This window comes from Panthera tigris, chromosome A1, assembly GCF_018350195.1.
Source record: "Panthera tigris isolate Pti1 chromosome A1, P.tigris_Pti1_mat1.1, whole genome shotgun sequence".
Classification (NCBI taxonomy): Eukaryota; Metazoa; Chordata; class Mammalia; order Carnivora; family Felidae; genus Panthera; species Panthera tigris.
Window position 1 is genome coordinate 141,362,882 of NC_056660.1, and position 20,000 is coordinate 141,382,881.

The window sequence follows — 20,000 nt, forward strand, 5'->3', positions numbered from 1 at the left end:
TTTTATCAGGTTACATATTCTATGAAGCATGAATGTTAAAATTTCAGTGAAAATATGAAATAAATGAGTTTCTGAAATAATGTATTTTTAAAAACACCTTCCTATGAAAACTTTCAAACGTATGTGAAAGTAGGAAGATAATGAATAGCTAGTTTCTCATAACTAAGTTTCAAAAATTTTCAACATCTGTCCAAACTATAATCCAATTCTTTACTTCTAAATGATTTAAAAGCAAATTCCAGATATGATCTAATTGCATAACAGTTTGATTAGTGTATCTAAAAGGTAAAGATTTTTAATGAAAGGTCCAATACTATTATTACATCTAAAAGAAAAAAAAACTTCCCTTTAATTTCGTGTAAAACAGTGTTCACATTTCCTTGACTATCACACATGTCTTTTCAGAGTTGGTTTGCTTGAATAAGGATTCAAACAAGACACACACATGACATTTGGCTGGTATCTCTCTTAATCTAAATTATGCATTTTAAAGTAAAACTTACTGGTATTTTGTTTGTGTATGTGTGTGTGTGTGTGTGTGTGTGTGTGTGTGTGCACGCAGAATTGTAAAATAGATCTTCAGTATTAATTTAACATTTGGGGGAGATATTTATATATTCAGTAATGTGGAACAGCTGCAAATTTAAAGAAATAACCCTTATTGATAGGCCTATAAAAGCTGTCTGTAATTACATTCCTGAATGATTTGAATAATAGTGTGTCTGATATATTCTAAGATAAGTGGCTTTTACTTTCCTTTGATATTAGGGTCATATACTGTACTTATCTATTTTTACTCCATGCTCTCCTCTCTCTGGTAATAAATTAATTTTTTAGTGTTAGTTGGGCATGTGCCCTGTAGTTTAATTCATTTTCTTCTCCTCTGAAGAGAAACAAAGTTTTTCTAAGTATCACAATAATATTTTCCATGTTTAGGTTAGGTTTCTCATGTTAGAAGATCCAATACTATTAATATAAATATTCTATACCATACCCTACCCTATGTTCATGAAAGTTTTTGCAAGCTTTTTAAAGAAGAACAAAGGTAACAGAAGTTAACTTGGCTGATATATGATTACATAATTAATACACAATTAGCTAATGATGTAATAATCTAAGATACTCTAAAGCTTAAAAAAAGTATATTTCACTACAAATACTACAATTCAACACAAGCAACAAAATTTGAAATGTACCAGCTGACAGTAACACGAAGTCCAATCAACTCTGGATATAAAATAAAACTGTCAGAAAAGATTCAATCTTTTTTAAACGAATCTTTTAAGAACCTCATTTCCTACCATAGTACACTTAATTACAATAAATATAAACTAAAAATCATAATCGTGGAAAAGAAGTTGGTAGATGTTCCAGGAATAGTCACAGCTCTGAAAAGAGTGAATCCGTAGCAAATGAAAGGAACTAGTTGTAGAAAGAAGAGAAAAAGAAAGGCCCAAGGCTTTCTTTAACATTGCCTCTTTAATCTCTCAGTTTCTTGTAGATTTATATACATATTTTCTTTATTTTGTCAGGTGACCTGCTTTTTTGGGGGGCCCAAATCATTACTAGCTCATTAATTAGCATCTGATATAATGGTTTTTTAATTGTGGATAATTTTATTACAATATCGACAAAGCATTAGAAGTATTATACACCAGTCAGGGATAAGATTGGCATACATTTACTTAAGCCAAAAAAAAAAAAAAAATTTTTTTTTCCAAAAAACCCTGAAACTAAAAATTAATAACAATCTTTTTAAAAAAGCAGCTGCTTTTAATAAGGTAAGAAAGGGAGAGATGAGAATGGTCTGGTATTAACTATAAGACTTTCTAAGTAGTCTCATAAATAAAATGAAGCAGTAAATAAATAAATGAAAAAATAAAATAAAAATAAATAAATGAAGCAGTAGTAAACCTTAAAGCAGCAGTAAACCTTAAAGCAGCAGTAAACCTTAAAGTTTAATTTAAAAATTAAATCAACTCATACCCAGAGGAGAATCGAATGAAAGAATAAGATGGGACATGGCTAGGCAATGGAAGCACAAAATACTGTCAAACTTTAATTAAAAAATGTTTTCAATTTAAGCAGACCCAGGCCAATGATTTTTCATTATTTTTGCCACAGTTCCATGGCTACTGACATTTTCATCAGAACAAATAAAGGATTTTTCCCAAATTTAAAATGACAAAATTATTTTTAATTTTGACTTATCATTTCTTCCTCCTCTAAACTCAAAGGAATTTGATCTTAGCTAGACTCAACACTTAGCCTGGGACCTGAATATACCTTAAGTGTTTAAAATGTAAAAAATATATGTTTTTTTAAAAGACAATTCTTCCATCACATTAGAGTACAAACTTTATCACAGATATATTATCATTTGTTTTGGGAATGAGACCATACAGTCATTTACAACTTCGTAAATGCTTGTATCAATAAAGACTCCCTCAAAGAAATTGTGTTCTTGCAGACAAACAAGAAGAAAGCTGGTGCTCTGGCAGAACAGGACAAGCTGACTGGGAAACAAAACTAAAATGCCCTAGCCTAGCATTAGTTAAAAGAGAGACAGACAGACAGAGAGATCTACTTAATATAAAAGCCCACTTAAGAGAAACAGAAATTAACTACAATTATAATTGTTATCATTATAGTATGTAATTATCCTAATAATTCCAAATTCTGTTTAGTAAATTTCAGACTGAGTAAATCAGATTCTGTTTCATGAATTATGGTTTGTTATTTCTTTATGTTCTTTTAAAACTGATATAGTAACCTGCCCAACAAAGCAGGTATGACAGTCATTCTTCTCTATTTTCCAATTAAGTTCCTATAACACAAACAGGGTCAGGACCTACCTCATCCCTAATCATGGACAGTTGTAACTTCATTAGTTGCCAATGAGTCAACAGCAAAAGCTATAAGCCTAGTTGCTAGTCATTTTTCTATATTCCTTAGATAAGAAACTTGACAGAACTAGTGATAAACACTAACTTCAGATGCTAAATTTGATTTGTGTATGAGAAAATGCCTTTTCTTCACTCTCCCTGCAGAAATTCAAGTGCATTACATAACGGGTTACTTCTTCCTATCCTTTAGCTTGAAAATCCTTGAGGGGGTGGAAGGACCTTAGTTACATGGCTTCTTGGTCATAATGACAACTTTAACGCCATTCTTTTGCTGGTCACAGTAAAGCCCATGCTGGCTACCTGTAACAACACGCACAGACCTTAGTTTAAGGCTACTGTTGCCACTGTTTTCACCCAGGCATGATGAGGCTTTATTCCATCATTAAGTGAGGAAGTCATGTTTCACAGTGGCAATTTAAGGAAAGCAGGTGGTGAACAGCATGGACTGTGAAAATTATTCTTCTACTTCTTGTCAGAGAGGAAAAGCCGTTCAGATACCTAAATTTTAACTGTGAAATGTCAAAAGTAACTCTTGTTAGATTTTAAGCTATAATAAGCACAGAGAAAGCTAAGTCAGACTGCGGAGTTTAGCCAACATAAAATCAGAGAAATAATGACAAATAATGACAACCTGTATCTAGAGAAACTACCAAATGTTCCAAAATAAAAACACTTGGTATACTATAATTATGCACCCTTGTTGTATGGAAACCAATTTGACAGTAAATTTCATATATTAAAAAATAAATAAATAAAATAAAAAAAAAATTATGCACCCTTGAAGAAATTTTTCTTTATGTTGTTGCTCAACTGTAAACTCCATGAGGGCAGAAGCCTATTCCATGCGGTTCACTGTTATCTTTGGCATCTGCCTCATATTCTGGCCTGAATAAAACTGTGTGCAATGAATGAAACATTTACTGGCACATGTGTAGTAAAGAATTTTTCAAAGACAGGTCTGGATTTTGTCCTAGCTCTTGAGATGTAACCTCTAAACCTTTGGAATATCCTGAATGAGAGGACTGCCTACTTATTCATGGTGAGCCCCTACCGGACCAAACCTGACACATGATGCTGAGGAAGTGATTCACAGTGGGCCCCTAGACAGTTTATGTGAAGGATAATACTCATGTGTACTGACATACTTTGACGCCAGTAGGGTGACCCAGAAACTTTGAATCTAAAACCCATCCAGAATTTCTGTGTTTCTCCCTTTCACTGGATCTGATTTGTATCCTATTGCTATCATAAAACTGTAATGTTAAGTATAGTGCTTTCCTGAGTTCTGTGAATTGTTTTAGTGAATTATCAAGCTTGAGGGTAGTTTTAGGAAACCCCTAACCCTGTATTTGGTCTCAGTAGTCTTGGGCCAAGTTAGCAGTTTGCAGGACTGTGGACCTTACATGGAGTTTGGTAACTTCAAATAGTATACTGTATCAAATAGGGCTTTTCTTTTTGCAACTCTCGTTTCTCGTTCACGGACTGTTGTTGGGATTACTTACCATTCCTCAATTTATTACCTTGTTTTCTGTAATGATCCCTTTTTAAATGAATCTCCTGCACCCTCATAAGTTAATTCCACTTGGGGATTGTGATCCATGAAGATCAAATCTCTTATATTAGGGCAACTAAGTCAGTGCTTCCTCACTAACGAGCCACAAATAGGTTACGGGTCTGCTGTGATGTTGCCCCCACCATTAGCCCTTGGGAATGCCAGGGGGGGGCCTGTGGTAGCTGGAGCTCCTGAGTTGGGTACATTCTGCCTCCTACAGAAATCACTGCTTACCCCAATGCACATCACAAGTATTATCACTTTTCTATGTGTACTATAACATGAAAATATTGGAAAGCAGTAAGTTAAGAAATCATTATTACAATTTTCCCATGCCAGTATGCCACCAACATACTTTTCCAACATCAGATTTGGTTATTCCAACCTATCTGTGCTACGCTTTAGTCACACTGAATTACTGTTTCTCTAATACCCCAAGCTTGTTCACACCTCAAGCCTTTGCATACCCTATTTCCCGGGTCAGTGACATCAATCTTGCTCTAACCTAGCCACCTAGACAAACTCTTACTATTCTCCTAGATTCAGTTCTCAGTCACATATGCAAATTCTTTTCTAAGAGATCTTTGTCATCCAGTTGTACCTAAGCAGATTTATACGTCCAGTGTAGCATTTACTACAATCAGATGCTTTGCCTGTTTCCCTTCCTGATCTGAGTTTCCTGTACCATGTTCTACAATTCACCTTCTTCAAAATTCATCTTCTTGGCTTTAAATTCATCTGTTGCCTTTAAAGCATGATGTTTCCTAGAATTCCATCCCTATCTGTCTCTTCTCACTGCACATGACCTTAACCACAGAACAGAATTCAAACATTTTCAGGCTCATTATTTCATTTATTTTTCATGAAAACACAATTAAGTGTTTAGGGACAGCATTATCTCCATTTCATAAATTCAAAAATTAAAGTCTACATAAGCCAAAGAAGTGCCTAGCCATGATAATAAGTAGCTCAGCCAAGGATAGGTATCAGGTATTGGGGCTCTAAATTCAATACATTTCCTAAATGTTGCCCTGACTGTCTAAAGTAAACTAGAACCCTTAAAAAGTATATTCCCATAGAAACCTTCTGACTTGTGACTAGGTGCTGAAGAACCACAGGTACTATACCTCCCTTATGGGTTTCAAAGCATTTTAGGGATTGAACTCAGAAGTCATTTTTCCATAGAAACATAAATCTGAAACACTAAGTAAGCAAATCAATAATCTTTCTTATAAAACTAGCTTGAGAAGAAACAAAAAATGCAAAGAATGAGATAAGATTTCATGTTGATGTTTATCAGTAAAAAATACAGAAAAAGTTTTCAGAGGTAACTTTAACTGCTGAATTCACTTTAATACTTTTGTGTCCCAAATGTGAAAAAATTATTTAAAGCAGAAACACCAATTCTCACTCCAACATTTCTAATACCAGACATGAACAATTTTATTCTTATTTCTCATTTAACCTTATATGCAAATTGTCTTGTCCCCCACCTCACTTTTTTCTCATCCCCTCCAGAAGCTGTAACAACATGAGGATTGCTGCTTCTGAATTCCTGGAGCTTAATGTGAAACAATTTAGACACTCTTAGCCTAGCAATAATCTAGTAAAAAAATAGGGTTAATAATTCACTAAAAAAGTTATAGTTTGTTCACGGACATACTACAGCAGGAAATAAAATGTTTCTTCATTTTTAACCATCTGTTGTCCAACTGCCAATTAATCTCAACTAAGACTGAAACAAATACTGTGTTTATACATCTTCTTTATCATAGTTTCAAAAACTAGGCCTTTCCTTACAATGATCATGATATTCATTTGGAATTATGTTAAAAAAACTCTGTGTTCTGAATAGAAAATTTAAATGGTTAGAACAAACAGTAAAAATTTTCATTTGAAAAATATTTAATGTAAAAAAGGAACTCTCCTTTGGGTTTCATTGTAAATGTTTTCATAATTTCAAAAAATAAAATATACCCATATTCTACCAAATACACAAGGAAAATAAATTTAAATAATCTACTGGAATAAATAAAAATCATCTATGGACTATGAGGTCATATAAACACAACTACTCGAAATTGTTCAACATTTTGGAAAATTATGTTGCTGATGGCAACACCTCAATCCACACTATTTGAGTTGCTGATACACCTACATCAGTCACATTCATGGTGGTTCTACATATCAGTGCCAGCATTATTTAACCACTTAAGTATGTTTCTAGGACAGCCACAGACAAGCGTTTATATAGCAATGTAACTATTACTTTATTACAAATTACTTTTACTTCTTCTTTCTATTCAATAAGGACAACATATTGATTTAAAAATTATCGATGTACTCGTATCTAAGAATTTCATTTCAGGATCCAAAAGGCTCCCATATTTATTAAGGTTCCATACCATTATATGAGGGTTATAATCTTTAAAGGTCTTTCTTGATTTTTCTTCTGATGACTTTAATCTTACTTCTTTCTAAATTCAGATACATAATGAAAAAACTTGATTAATTTGCTTGATTAATCTTCTTTTTTAAGTACTGTTTTGAGGGCTGGAGGTAAGATTAGGAGCCATACCATTCGGTACCAGAATATTCAGTTTATTTCTATACGTTCCACTTTTCAAAGTGCTACCTTTCCTTATTTGATTGTTGCTAGTGAATTTCTTGTTTCCATTGTTTTTTCCCCTAATGTTTATTTTTCTATTTTTGAGAGTGAGAGAGTGCGAGCAGGGGAGGTGCAGAGAGAGAGGGTGACAGAGGATACAAGCGGGCTTTGCGCTGACAGCATGGAGCCCAAAGCAAGGCTCAAACTCCCACACCGTGAAATCATGACCTGGGCCAAAGTCAGATGCTCAGCTGACAGAGCCACCCAGGTGCCCCATCTGGTTGCCATTCTTATTACTACTATTTGTTTTATCTTTTGTTAGCTTTTGGGGATAAGTTGGTGATCCTGCTTCACACGGTTGAATCTGACAGTCTTTAAAAAAAATTCTTTTTTTGAGTATAGATGACACACAAATATAGTTTCAGGTATATAGCACAATGCTTCAGCGTCACTATATATTATGCTATGCTCACCACAACTGTCGCTACCACCTGTCACCATACATTATTACAATATCATGGGCTGTATTCCCTATGTTGTGCCTTTAATTCCCATGACTTATTCATTCCGCAACTGGAAGGCTGTATCTCCTACCCCCTCTACCCAATTTTGCCTATTTGGCAGTGCTTTTTTTGTATACTGTTAGGATGCAGTGCTTTTCTTTTCCTTTGAAGAGGCCATCCCAATAAATATTTTTCTTAGAATGAAGGGTGAGTCCTTCAATTAGTTTGTGATGAATGAAAATTTACTGCAAGGTTTTCTAATCTCAACTGTATTCTTCTTATAGCTAATAAAGTATGAGAGTCTACTCGGCATCCATTATCACATATCGTATCACTTTCAAAAATATTAGTTATTATTTATTGAGTGATGACAATGTGCCAGTTACTGTTCTAAGAGCTTTACATTTATTATCTCATTAATGCCATAACAATCCTATGAGGTATGTATGGTATTCACAGGAAAGTGAGATACAGAAAAGTTACATACCAATTTGCCCAACCACATAGCTAGTAAGTGGTTAAACAGAGATTTGTGCCCTGGTCATCTGGTATCAGAACCCAAGTTATTTATCCACTACCTTACTGCCTCCCAAGTTTTTAGGGCCCTCCCTTCCCCTCAAGGACTAACTGCTTCACAATAGATTTTTCACTACTTTTCTTTATAGACTACTCAAAGACTCAAGAAATACTTAATTACTTAAATAAGAAAGACTTAACTGCTTATTTTCACTGTCTCCCCCCATCTCTTTCAATGTGCCTTCTCCTTTTGGCAACAAGAAGGGAAAAACTAAAACCCACATATCGTTCTTCCTCATTTCTGAGCGGTTAAAGAGATAATCGCATTCTATACCTTAAAACAGCATTGTCAACTTAATAGTTTTATTTTGTGCTTTCTAAGCCAAATGTCCTGCTATCACATTTGCTATGATGGGAAAATCTTTTATAACAATGTACAAGAATTAGATACTCCTCTTTCCCACTTCTGGCAGAACCAGCTCGGTGTTCCCCAGGAGCTCAGATCACCAATTATGTCTGTACTCTGCAATACTCTGCCAACCCAGGGAACCAGTGATAAACCAGATCTGTTCAAGCTACCTGTGTTCCCATCAGATCTTACTATTTTATCTCTTAGTTTGTCAGGTTTCTGAAAACAAGTTAAAAGGAGGTCAAGCATATCAACAGATTATACATCCTAGGCAGGACGCCTGATTTAGAGTAAAAGGTAAGTGGATATAACACGCTAACACAGAAAAAGTTATTGTAGTTCCAGATACTATGACGGGCTGATGGCTTTGGCACTATTTTGAGGTAGGCAGGCCTTCTGCCCCACTTCAAGCCCTACGACATAATATTAAAAAATTCTTTTACAGATACTAAGGCATGTAAATAAAAATATGAAGATAATGCAAAAAGAAACACAATCTTGAATTTTTAAACGAAAACAGGCAGGTAATTTTAGTAGTCTATGATAAAAGAACAGTGTAACAGAATCAGAATGATTTTGGGAATTTAAGTCTGCTAATGTAGACAACAATTCTTTATGGCAGAATTTATATATATAAACTAACTCAATGTGGCAAAGAACCCTTGTATGCTACAGATATGTAAGAGTGCCAGAGAAAAACGTACACATGATAATTAAATGTGGATAACAAGCAGAAGTCATTTGTGAGGATAATGGTTGGGAAAGAGCAAACTTTTAAAATAGTTATAAAATTAAAAGGTCAGATCTGCATTGGACTTGTTTAGAGAAGAAAGTGTTCGAAGACTATGAATCCAATTATTTGCATTTCAATAAAAAAGATGCAATGTATCATATGCAAACTGAGGTAATATATTGAGAAAATTACTTACGGTAATGACTGATGAAGTAGTTGACAAATTTAAACCTTCAAGATCAGCTATCAAGCTTGGAGAAAGAGCTGGTGTGGGAAGTGCGACTGGAGTGGATACTGGGTTAACTAGAAGAAAAGGCCCAAATTAGCAAATGTGCATGAAGATTTAATTCATATTATTAAAAGCAACATTTTTATTTTGCTAGTAAATCTAATTAAATTACTTTGATTAATAAATCTATGACAATTCTATTTAACATCTTGATCCAGTTAAGTTTATTATCAAGTCATGGCAGTTATTAGTCTTAGCTTTCAGAACCCAATGGCAAATCCTGAAACAAAATAAAGATACAAATACCCTGAACAAAAGTTTTTGAAAATTTTTATCACATAACATTATCACTAACATTTATCACCCAGTAACTTCACTTAAAAAAAAAAAAAAGGTAAAGAAACATTTTTTCAGCTAAAAAATAACAACAGCTTTTCAAGAGTTCTCCAATAGAGTTAGAAGTCTTAAGAGGCTATTTTTAAACCCTTTCTCTATTTTTTTTTCCACTGTAATAATTACAGGGGCTCAAGCCACCTAACTCCCTTCTAATTATACTTTGTCAGCAAAAACCATGTACTAGATAGGATTTTTTTTATTCTAAAACTACTACGTACGTGAGATCAGGTGTCTGAAAATTTGAAAATCTTTGAAAAAACGCCAATCTCATCCTCCCTGGCTCTTCAAAGGCTCACAACTGCCTACAAGGTAAAAGTCCAACTCTTTGATTAGGTGCACAAGGTTCTCTGTGATCCAGCTCGGCACTGTCCAATAGAATTTTCTATGATGATGGAAATGTTCTATAGCTGTGCTGTCCAATATAGTGGCCACTAGCATATATACCTAATGTGTTCTTAAAATATGGCTAGTATGATTAAAGAATTGTATTTCAAATTTTAATTAATTTAAATTTAAGTAGGTACACGTGGCAGGTAGCCATCATACTGGGCAGCATAAGACTATCTCTAATTTCATCAGTGACTCCTGTGTTCTAGCCCTACTGATTAATACTTCCCAATATCTTGTTTCATGTCTTTGAGCTTTCTATATTCTGTTCTTTGCCTAGAAGGTTCTTCTCTGCCTTGTTTACCTTGCAACTTCTATCCATTAAGATACTACTTAGAAGGCAAGCACAACCTGACTCACATACACACAGTTTCTATGGGCCTTCTTTGTTCTACAGATATACTTGGACGCACGTCCATGACTGTACTTCTCTCGAAATACAAATTTGTGTCTTTTTATTTTTTATGTCTAAAAGTCTACTAACGTATTAATTTTTAGTGTTTAGAAACTGCTTGACTGTTGAATGAAAAAAATTAAAATGTGGAAAATGTTTCAGCTTCCAACAAATTCTCACTCCAAAAGACGACCATGGAGGAAGTAACATTTACTTAATTTGACAGGACTTCTCAAGTCATATTTTTTTCTCTTTTAGTCTCACAGTAACCTATAGTTATACAGAAAAAATATTTATTCATAAAGTTAGGAATAAAAAATAATATTGCCCAAAGAAGAAATTTTCAAAGGAAATCTTAAATAAAATTTCAACATATAAAATAGAAAAAGCAGAGTGGAGACTGGGTGGAGGAGGGAATGGAGCCCTTGGTTTCCTCCTTATTCTTTTATTGTGTCTGAAACACTGCTATAAATCCCCAGGCTTCCTCAGACTTATGTTGAAAACCAATGTACAGTTAGCAAGTATAACAGGGAGTTAGGGGAAAAAGAAAGATAAATGGGAATATGGTGGTACAAGAAGTCTTCATGAACAGGAGGAAATGAAGCCCAGTTTTTAAGTGTGGGCAAGATTTAAATAAGAGCAAAGGAAGAAGCTGGTGAATTTGTACGTGAGAAAATATTTTGAACAAGGGCTCAGAAGTGGGAAACTGGAAACCTAAGGGGATTATATTTATCCTGTACACCAAAGGGAGCTGCTGTTAAAAACTACCAAAAAGAAGAACGATATAGGTACTGCTGGATATTAGTATAAAGACAAATGAAAGAAGGAACAGTCAGGTTGGCAGTGGGGAAGAATTATAATAGTTTAGGCATGACATGAAAAGGACTAAAGATAACAACAGTTGAGAAGGCAGAAAAAGTACTTATGTTAAAGACGCTGTAAACTGAGGCACAGGAAGATTACGTCTTGCCGATGTCATAAGAGAAGTGACTAGAAGAATCACTGGGGCACCAGGAACTGGTTTTCCTATCTCGGATCAAAATATGCTGTCTTTCCAAAAGATCACTTTTTCTGGTAGGTTCTAAATGTTGGTTCATTTGTTTGTCTGTCCATCCACCATCCATCCAAAATATTAGATGCCCATGTAAGGGAAAAAGAATGAATAAGAAATAGCCTCTGATTTCAACTATGGCTTGGCAAAAGACAGAAGAAAAAGACATCAAAACACAGGAAGAAAATTCATCTTAAAGTCGGACTTAAAAAAAAAAGATAGGGTTTTAGTATCATTTCAGGAGACAGAGGCTCTGGTACTATCGAAATGATTACACAACTATTTACAGGTCTGGCAAGATAAAAGCTTGCACTGAAAGTTTATCCTAAATTGGATTCTGAGGTTAGTTGACTATCTTAAGTATTTAATTGATGCGTAAGAAAAAAATGATTCTATTAGTTTAAAAATATATATAACCTGGCATACAAATTAAAACCAGGTATCATTTCTAGCATCAAATTGGCAAAAGCAATTTTTAAGTATAAAACTCATCATCTGTAAGGATATAAGGAATGGGTATTCTCCTACTAATACTGTGTAAGCTGGTACAAGCTTTGGCAATTTTAGACAACAGAATTCTTCAAAGCCTTTGTTCTAGCAATTCTACTCTTGGGAATTTATCTTAAGGAAACGGTCATGGAGATAATGCAATAATATACTTATGATGATGTGTATTGCTTCACTGATTATGAAGGCAAAAAAATGGAAACAAGTTAAATTTCCAACAATAGTAAACCTGTTAAACAGAATTTACTACAATAACATAAAGGATAACCATGCAATCATTAAAAATGAAATTGTTAAAGAATATTTATGGCATGGAAAGGAAAGTGTATGATAAACAGAGAAGCAAATGATAAGAATATCCCTGCAATATCAAAAATCAAGGAGGGGAGGGAAGGGGAATTGCATATAAAAAGATCTGAACTGGTGTGCCAGAATGTAAACCAAGGGTTTTTGGATTACACATTTATTTTCTTATTTTTAAAACTTCCTGCAAAACACTTTTTTACTAAAGTACAGTTAAGCCTTTAACAACACAGGTTTGAACTATGTGGATCCACTTATGTAGATTTTTTTAAAGATATAGTATAATACTAAAAGTATATTTTATCTTCCTTGTGATTTTCTTAACACTTTTCTCTAGATTATCCTAAGAATATGGTATATAATAGATATTACATACAAAATATGTGTTAACTGACTGTTTATATTATCAGTAAGGCTTCCAGTCAACAGTAGGCTATTAGTAGCTAAGTTTTTGGGGAGTCAAAAGTTAAATGTGGGTTTTTGACTGTGTGTGGGTCAGCACCCCTAAACCCTGCAATGTTCAAAGGTCTATTGCATAATTATACAATTATTCTTCTGATCAAAGTTTTGTTTCAAAACTTAAGACTACATAAAAGTTTTAGTATATAATGGTTTAATGTGACTGTATTTAACTTGTTAAATGTAATTTGTTGCTGCTGCATCATTTTTACAATCATCTCCATCATAGGTAACACCCTATATAATGCATATCATGGTGCCCAGCAGAGTTTTAAGTGTTTTTACATTTATCGGTATATTTAATCCACTTAATGTTGCCAGAAAGTATTACTATTATCCCAATTTTATATATTAAAGGAATTAAGTACAGACAGAGTAAGTAATTTGTCCAAGGTTACCCAGCTAGTAATTAAAACAACTGGAATTCAAACTCAGACACTCCAGCTCCACTGTCCCCTTTGCCACTCCACTCTACTGCCTCTGCTACAATTTATTCAACAGTATGATATCACAGACCATAAGGTTTAGGTGAGGCATTATTACTGGTGGCTGATACAAATTTTAAAAAGACTCCATTGTTAGTTGAAGCAACAGTATAATTACACAGGTTTACATGTCCTATAAAAGAACACCAGAGTATGATTGTTGCTTTATGATCATCCCATCAAGATCACATGATATGGGGTACTGAAAGATATCTTCATTTCCAGAAATATAAAATACCCAAGGAACTTTTTAAGTGTAATGGGAGAAACAGAGCTCCTTGGGTAGGGACAGTGTTGTATCCATTTAGAATCTCCAGCATGTAGCAGATTACCTAGATCACAGCCAACGTTCAATAAATGCTTTTTGAAAGAAGAAACAGATAAAATTCAGTACTTGTAGTTTTCCTGGTATGCAGTGCATACTGAATACATAACCTCTGTGGATTATGAGGTTCCTCTTAAATAAAACATAAGGAATGTGTCTGACCCTCCTTCAAAATTTATCTAATTCTCACAGCTGAGAAACTCAAGCTATTGGAGAGTGACATTTTAGTTTCTGATCAACAAACTGTTTGCCATAGACAATGGGAACTACTATAGGTTAATAAGCAGCATAAATGAAATCAGTATCTTAAGAACCATCATCAACAAAGATTTTCTCCCATCACACTCCTTATCTTTTTTTTTTTTTTTTTTAAAGTAGGCTCCATGCCCAGTGCAGAGCCCAGTGCGGGGCTTGAACTCACAACCCTGAGATCAAGACCCAAGCTGAGATAGAGTCAGATGCTTAACTGACTGAACCACCGGGCAGCCCTCCACTTACCTTTACCTCTAAGCTAGGATCACAGTTCTTCCGCAAGACCTTTATAGCTTTTTAATTCGTCTCCCCCCTCATTTATTCACACTTTGTACCTCTACTGTTCAGGTATCTGTGCCCCAGACTAGATTTTAGTCTCTGAAAGAGGATAACTGAATTCTATTTACCCATCCTAGCAAACAAAAAAAGGGTATCCAGCAAAGTACCCTTACACTTAGCAGACAATCTGCAAATGCTTGCTGAACTGACTTGTTAAAAAGAGAAGCTCTGATTGTTATTTCTGACAAATGCAAAATAAAAGATTTGTAAAGAAACAGTTCTTAGGGGAGAGGCTGGGTGGCTCAGTCGATTGGGCATCTGACTTTGGCTCAGTTCATGATCTCGCAGTCCGTAAGGTTCAAGCCCTGTGTCGGGCTCTGCGCTGACAGCTCAGAGCCGAGAGCCTGTTTCAGGTTCTGTCTCCCTTTCTCTCTGCTCCTCTCCCGCTCGCACTCTGTCTCTCTCTCAAAAATAAAATTAAAACATTAAAAAAAAAAAAAAGAAAGAAATAGTTCTCAGGTATTAAAAAAAAACCCAGAAATATATCCTATGTTGAGTTAAAATGTAAGTTAGGGTGAAATTTCCTTAAAATTAAAAAACATCTCATGTTTAAATTCTTAAAACTTAGTGTTTAAGAAAACTTTTGCTGCTACATATGAAAACATACTTTTAAAAAGAATCAAATAATAAAAATTGTATCGTTTTACAGGTTTCAATTTTTCCTTAGCTGCCAGGAAATCCGGAGTGTAATATAAAATAAATTTTCTGCACTCCAGTACCTGGTAACATTTACCCTTAATTTCTTCTTAAATACACTTGACTATTATTCTTCCACAATTTTAAACTTTTTAAATTGTAAAAGTTCCATATTCATGTAAAATGTTCATTGTGACAGGAAGACATAAAATATAAAATAAGTCTCTCTCCCCCTCTGTTCCTAGTTTAGTCCTATATCTCAAAGGGGCCAGAGCTAACCCTTACTGTTTATTCTGCAGCCTTCTGGAAAAATAGCAAGTACAATCATATCTGTGCTCGTGTGCTGGATATAGTTCCTCTTTTACTCTTTTTTTACAGAAGTGGAATTATGATCTACATGTACTTTTTTTTTTAACTTACAATAATTTGGTATATAATTAGATAATTAGCACACAAGGATTTGCTTCATTTTCGTTAATAAGTTGTATCATCCTACTGGTAGATACTTTATTTGATTTTGGATTTCACTGTAATAAATAATGCTGCAATGAAGTTTTTACATATACCTTTGCATATTTTATTAACTTAGCAAATATTTAATGGGTGCTCACTATCTGCCAGGTGCCATTCTAGGTACTAGGAACACCAGTGAGTAAGAAAGACAAGGTTTCCATTCTCATGGAATTTGTATCCTAGTTGGGCAAGACAGACAATAAACAAAGTACTACAAATATTTGCGATAATTTCAGATGGTGAAAAATGCTCTCAAGACAATCAAGGCTGATTCATAAAGCTGTGTAAGAGAAGGTAACTTTTGATCCGAGATTTGAAAGATAAGATGCAGTCTGCCATAAGAAAATCTAAAGAAGTGTTCTTTGGTAACAGCAGTACGAAGGCCCTTGGCAGGAATGAGACTGGTATATTTCAGAAATGCAGAGGAGCATAGTAGGTAAGAGGTAGACAGGAGTCAGATCACCTAAAGGTCTTAGACACCTAGGAATATAGACTTTAACTGCAAAATTAAGCCATTAAAGTGTCTAAAACAAGAAAGAAGTAGGATCTGATTTTCCTACAAAAGAACTGCTAGTTCAAAGGGTGTGTGCAATTTAAGTTTTGACAAATACTGCGAAAACGACTCTAAAAGCTTCACCTACTTTTATTCCTATCAAAAACATACGTAGGGTGCTTGTTTCTCCAAACCTTATCAACACTGGATGCTGCTTTAAAATCTTCGCCAAGTATGGAAACCAATTTGACAATAAATTTCATATATTGAAAATAAAATAAAATAAAATTATACATAATAGTGAAAAGAATAAATAAAGAAAATCTTTGCCAATAGGTAAAAAATGATATTAACTCATAAATCTTTGCCAATAGTGAAATGATGCAAATTTGGGTCGAACTTTATTTTACTCAGGTGTATATCACAGTGATTGGGTGTTTATACATTAAAGAATAATCCCCACAATAACTCTAGTTACTACCTGCCACTATACAAAGTTGTTACAACTTTGTTATTATTGACTATATTCCCTATGCTGAACCTTATACCCCATGGCTTATTTATATAACTGTTAAGTTTGTACCTCTTTATCCCCTTTACCTATTTTGCCTGTCCCCTAAATCCTCCCTACTCTGGGAACTAACACTTTGTTTTCTGTACCTATGAATCTGTTTCTGTATTGTTAATTCATTTGTTTTGTTTTTTATATTCCACATATAAATGAAGTCATACAGTATTCATCATTTATTTCACTTCGCATAATAGCCTCTAGGTCCACACATGTTGTTGCAAATGGCAAGATTCCATTCTTTTTTATAGATGAGTAATATGGCTGTGTGTGCGTATACACACCATATATACACATACCACATCTCACCATATGTGTATGTGTGTGTGTGTGTGTGTGTGTGTGTGTGTGTGTGCACCACATCTTTGTCCATTTATCTATCAATAGAGAGTTGTTTCCATATCTTGGCTATTGCAAATAATGCTGCAGTGAACACAGAGGTACATGTATCTGTAGACAAATAGCCCAGAAGCAGGATTGCTAGATCGCATGGTATTTCTATTTTTAATTTTTTGAGAAATCTCCATACTGTTTTCCATAGTGGTTGCACCAATTTACATTCCCACCAACAGTGTCTGAGGGTTCCCATGTCTCTACTTTATCAACAATACTTGTTACTTTTTGTCTTTTTGATAATAGCTAATCTGAAAAGTATGAAGTAATATCTTATTGTGGGTTTTTTGTTACTGTTGTTCATTTGCTTGTTTTCCTTGAAGCCAATGACTTTATTCTTTTTTTTTTTAAGTTTTAATTTTAATCATCTGGTACTCATCAGGACAAAGGCACTCCTTAATCCCCATCAACCATTTCACACATCCCCCCACTCACCTCCCCTGTGGAACCACCTGTTTGTTCTCTAGAGTTAAGAGTCTGTTTCTTCATTTGTCTCTTTCTTTTCTTCTTTTCTTTCTTTTTTCGCCTTTGCTAGCTTGTTTTGTTATTTATTTATATGTTTGTTTGTAAATGTTTATCTGTTTACTTTTGAGAGAGATAGAGAGCACAAGCCGGGTAAGGGCAGAGAGAGAAAGGGAGAGAGAGAATCCCAAGCAGGGTCTGCACCGTCAGCATAGAGCCTGACATGGGGCTCAAACTCACAGACTGTGAGATTATGACCTGACCGAAATCAAGAGTTGGCCACTTAATGAACTATAAGTCACCCAGGCACTCCTGTTTTGTTTTACAAATTGTACATTATGACTGAAAACACATGGTATTTGTCTTTCTCTGACTGACTTAGTTCACTTAGCATTATTCTCTCTAGCTCCATCCATGTCAATGCAAATGGCTAAATTCCATTCTTTTTTATGTCTGAATAATATTCCATTCACATCTTCTTTATCCATTCATCAATCAATGGACATGAGCTGCTTCCATATCTTGACTATTGTAAATAATGCTGCTATAACCACTGGGGTGCATGTATCCCTTTGAACTACTGTTTTTGTATTCTTTGGCTAAAATAATCAGCAGTGTGACTGCTGGATCGTAGGGTAGTTCTGTTTTTAACTTTTGGAGGAAGCTCCACACTGTTTTCCACAGTGTTTTCACCAGCTTGCATTCTCACCAACAGTGCACATAGGTTCTTTTTTCCCCACATACTCACCAACACTTGTTTCTTATGTTTTTTATTTTAGCCATTCTGACAGGTGTAAGGTGGTATCTCATTGTAGTTTTGATTTGCATTTCCCTAATAAGTGATGGTGAACATCTTTTCATATGTCTGTTGGCCAACTGTATGCCTTCTTTGGAAAAATGTCCATTCAAACCCTCTGCCCATTTTTTAATAAGGTTGTTTCTTTAACACTAAGTTGGGTGCCTTCTTGATATATTTTAGGTATTAACCTCTCATTGGATGCATGATTTGCAAATATCTTCTCCCATTCAATAGGATGTCTTTTAGTTTTGTTGATGGTTTCTTTCACTATGCAAAAGCTTTTTTGTTTGATGTAATCCCACTTATTTATTTTAGCTCTTGTTGCCCTTGTCTGAGGAGACTGGTTCAAAAAACATACCAAGACTATTGTCAAAGAGCTTACTGCCTATGTTTTCTTTTAGGAATTTTATGGTTTCAGGTCTTACATTCACGTCTTAAATCCACTGTGAATTTACTTTGTATATGGTATAAGACAATGGTCCAGTTTCATTCTTTAGCATGTAGCTGTCCAGTTTTCCCAATAACATTTATTAAAGAGACTGTCTTACCCCATTTTATATTCATGCCTCCTTTGTCCCACATTAACTGGCCATATATACGAGGGTTTATTTCTGGGCTCTATATTTTTATTCTATTGGCCTATGTATCTGTTTTCATACCAGCATCACACTATTTTGATTACTATAGTTGTATAGTATAGTTTGAAATCAGGGAGTGTGGTACCTCCAAGCTTTGTTCTTTTTCAAGATTGCTTTGGCTATTTGGGGCCCTTTGTGGTTCCATAAAAATTTTAGGATTCTTTGTTCTAGTTCTGTGAAAAATGTCATTGGTATTTTGATGGGGAGTTTACTTAATCGGCAGATTACTTTTGGTAGTATGGACATTCTAACACTATAAATTCTTCCAACCCATGAGCATGGTATATCTTTTTCTTTATTTGGGTCATCTTCAATTGCTTTTACCAATGTCTTATAGTTTTCAGAATACAGGTCTTTCAATTCCTAGGATAAATTCATTCCTAGGTATTTTATTCTTTTTGATGCAATCATAAATGGGATTGCTTTCTTAATTTCTTTTTCTGACAGTCTGCTATTAGTGTATAGAAATGCAATGAATTTCTATATCCTAATTTCATACCCACTGATTTTACTCAATTTATTTATTAGGTCTAATAGTTTTTTGGTGAAGTCTTTAGGGTTTTCTATACATAATATCCTGTCATCTGCAAATAGTTTTACTTATTCCTTTCAAATTTGGATAACTTCTTGTTCCCCGACTGCTGTGGCTAGGGCTTCCAGTACTATGATGAATAAAAGTGGGAAGAATGGGCATTCTTGTCTTGATCCCATCTTAGAAGAAAAGCTTTAAGCTTTTCAAAGTTGAATATGTTGTTAGCGGTGGGTTTGTTACATATAGCCTTTTTTATGTTGGGGTACATTCCTTCTATACTCACTGTATTGAGAATTTTAAATCATAAATGGATGCTGAATTTTGCCAAATGCTTTTTCAGCATCTAGTGAGATGATCATATGATTTTTATCCTTTTTGTTAATGTGGTATATCATGTGTACTGATTTGCAGATATAAAACCATCCTTGCATCCCATTTGATCATGGTGCATGATCCTTTCAAGGTATTGTTGAATTCAGCTTGCTAATATTTTGTTAAGGATTTTTGCCTTTATGTTCATTATGGATATTGGCCTGTCATTTTATATTTAGGGTGTCTCTGGTTTTGCTATAAGGGTTATGCTGGCCTCGTAAAGTATATTTGGTAGCATTC

At 34.5% G+C, this 20,000-nt stretch overlaps 1 protein-coding gene across 10 annotated transcripts in view; it reads right to left on the reverse strand.

Annotated features, from left to right (window-relative positions):
- Positions 1-20,000, reverse strand: part of AP3B1 (adaptor related protein complex 3 subunit beta 1) — a 259,225-nt gene that overhangs the window by 56,833 nt on the left and 182,392 nt on the right. For 9 of the 10 annotated variants that reach the window (XM_042988960.1, XM_042988982.1, XM_042988979.1 and 6 more), the window contains 2 exons: positions 9,424-9,530; positions 6,864-6,935 (listed from right to left, as the gene is read on the reverse strand). In XM_042988960.1, coding sequence (XP_042844894.1) covers positions 6,864-6,935; positions 9,424-9,530 — 179 coding nt within the window. The remainder of the gene's footprint in view (positions 1-6,863; positions 6,936-9,423; positions 9,531-20,000) is intronic. The other variant, XM_007079816.3, reaches the window with a different exon arrangement.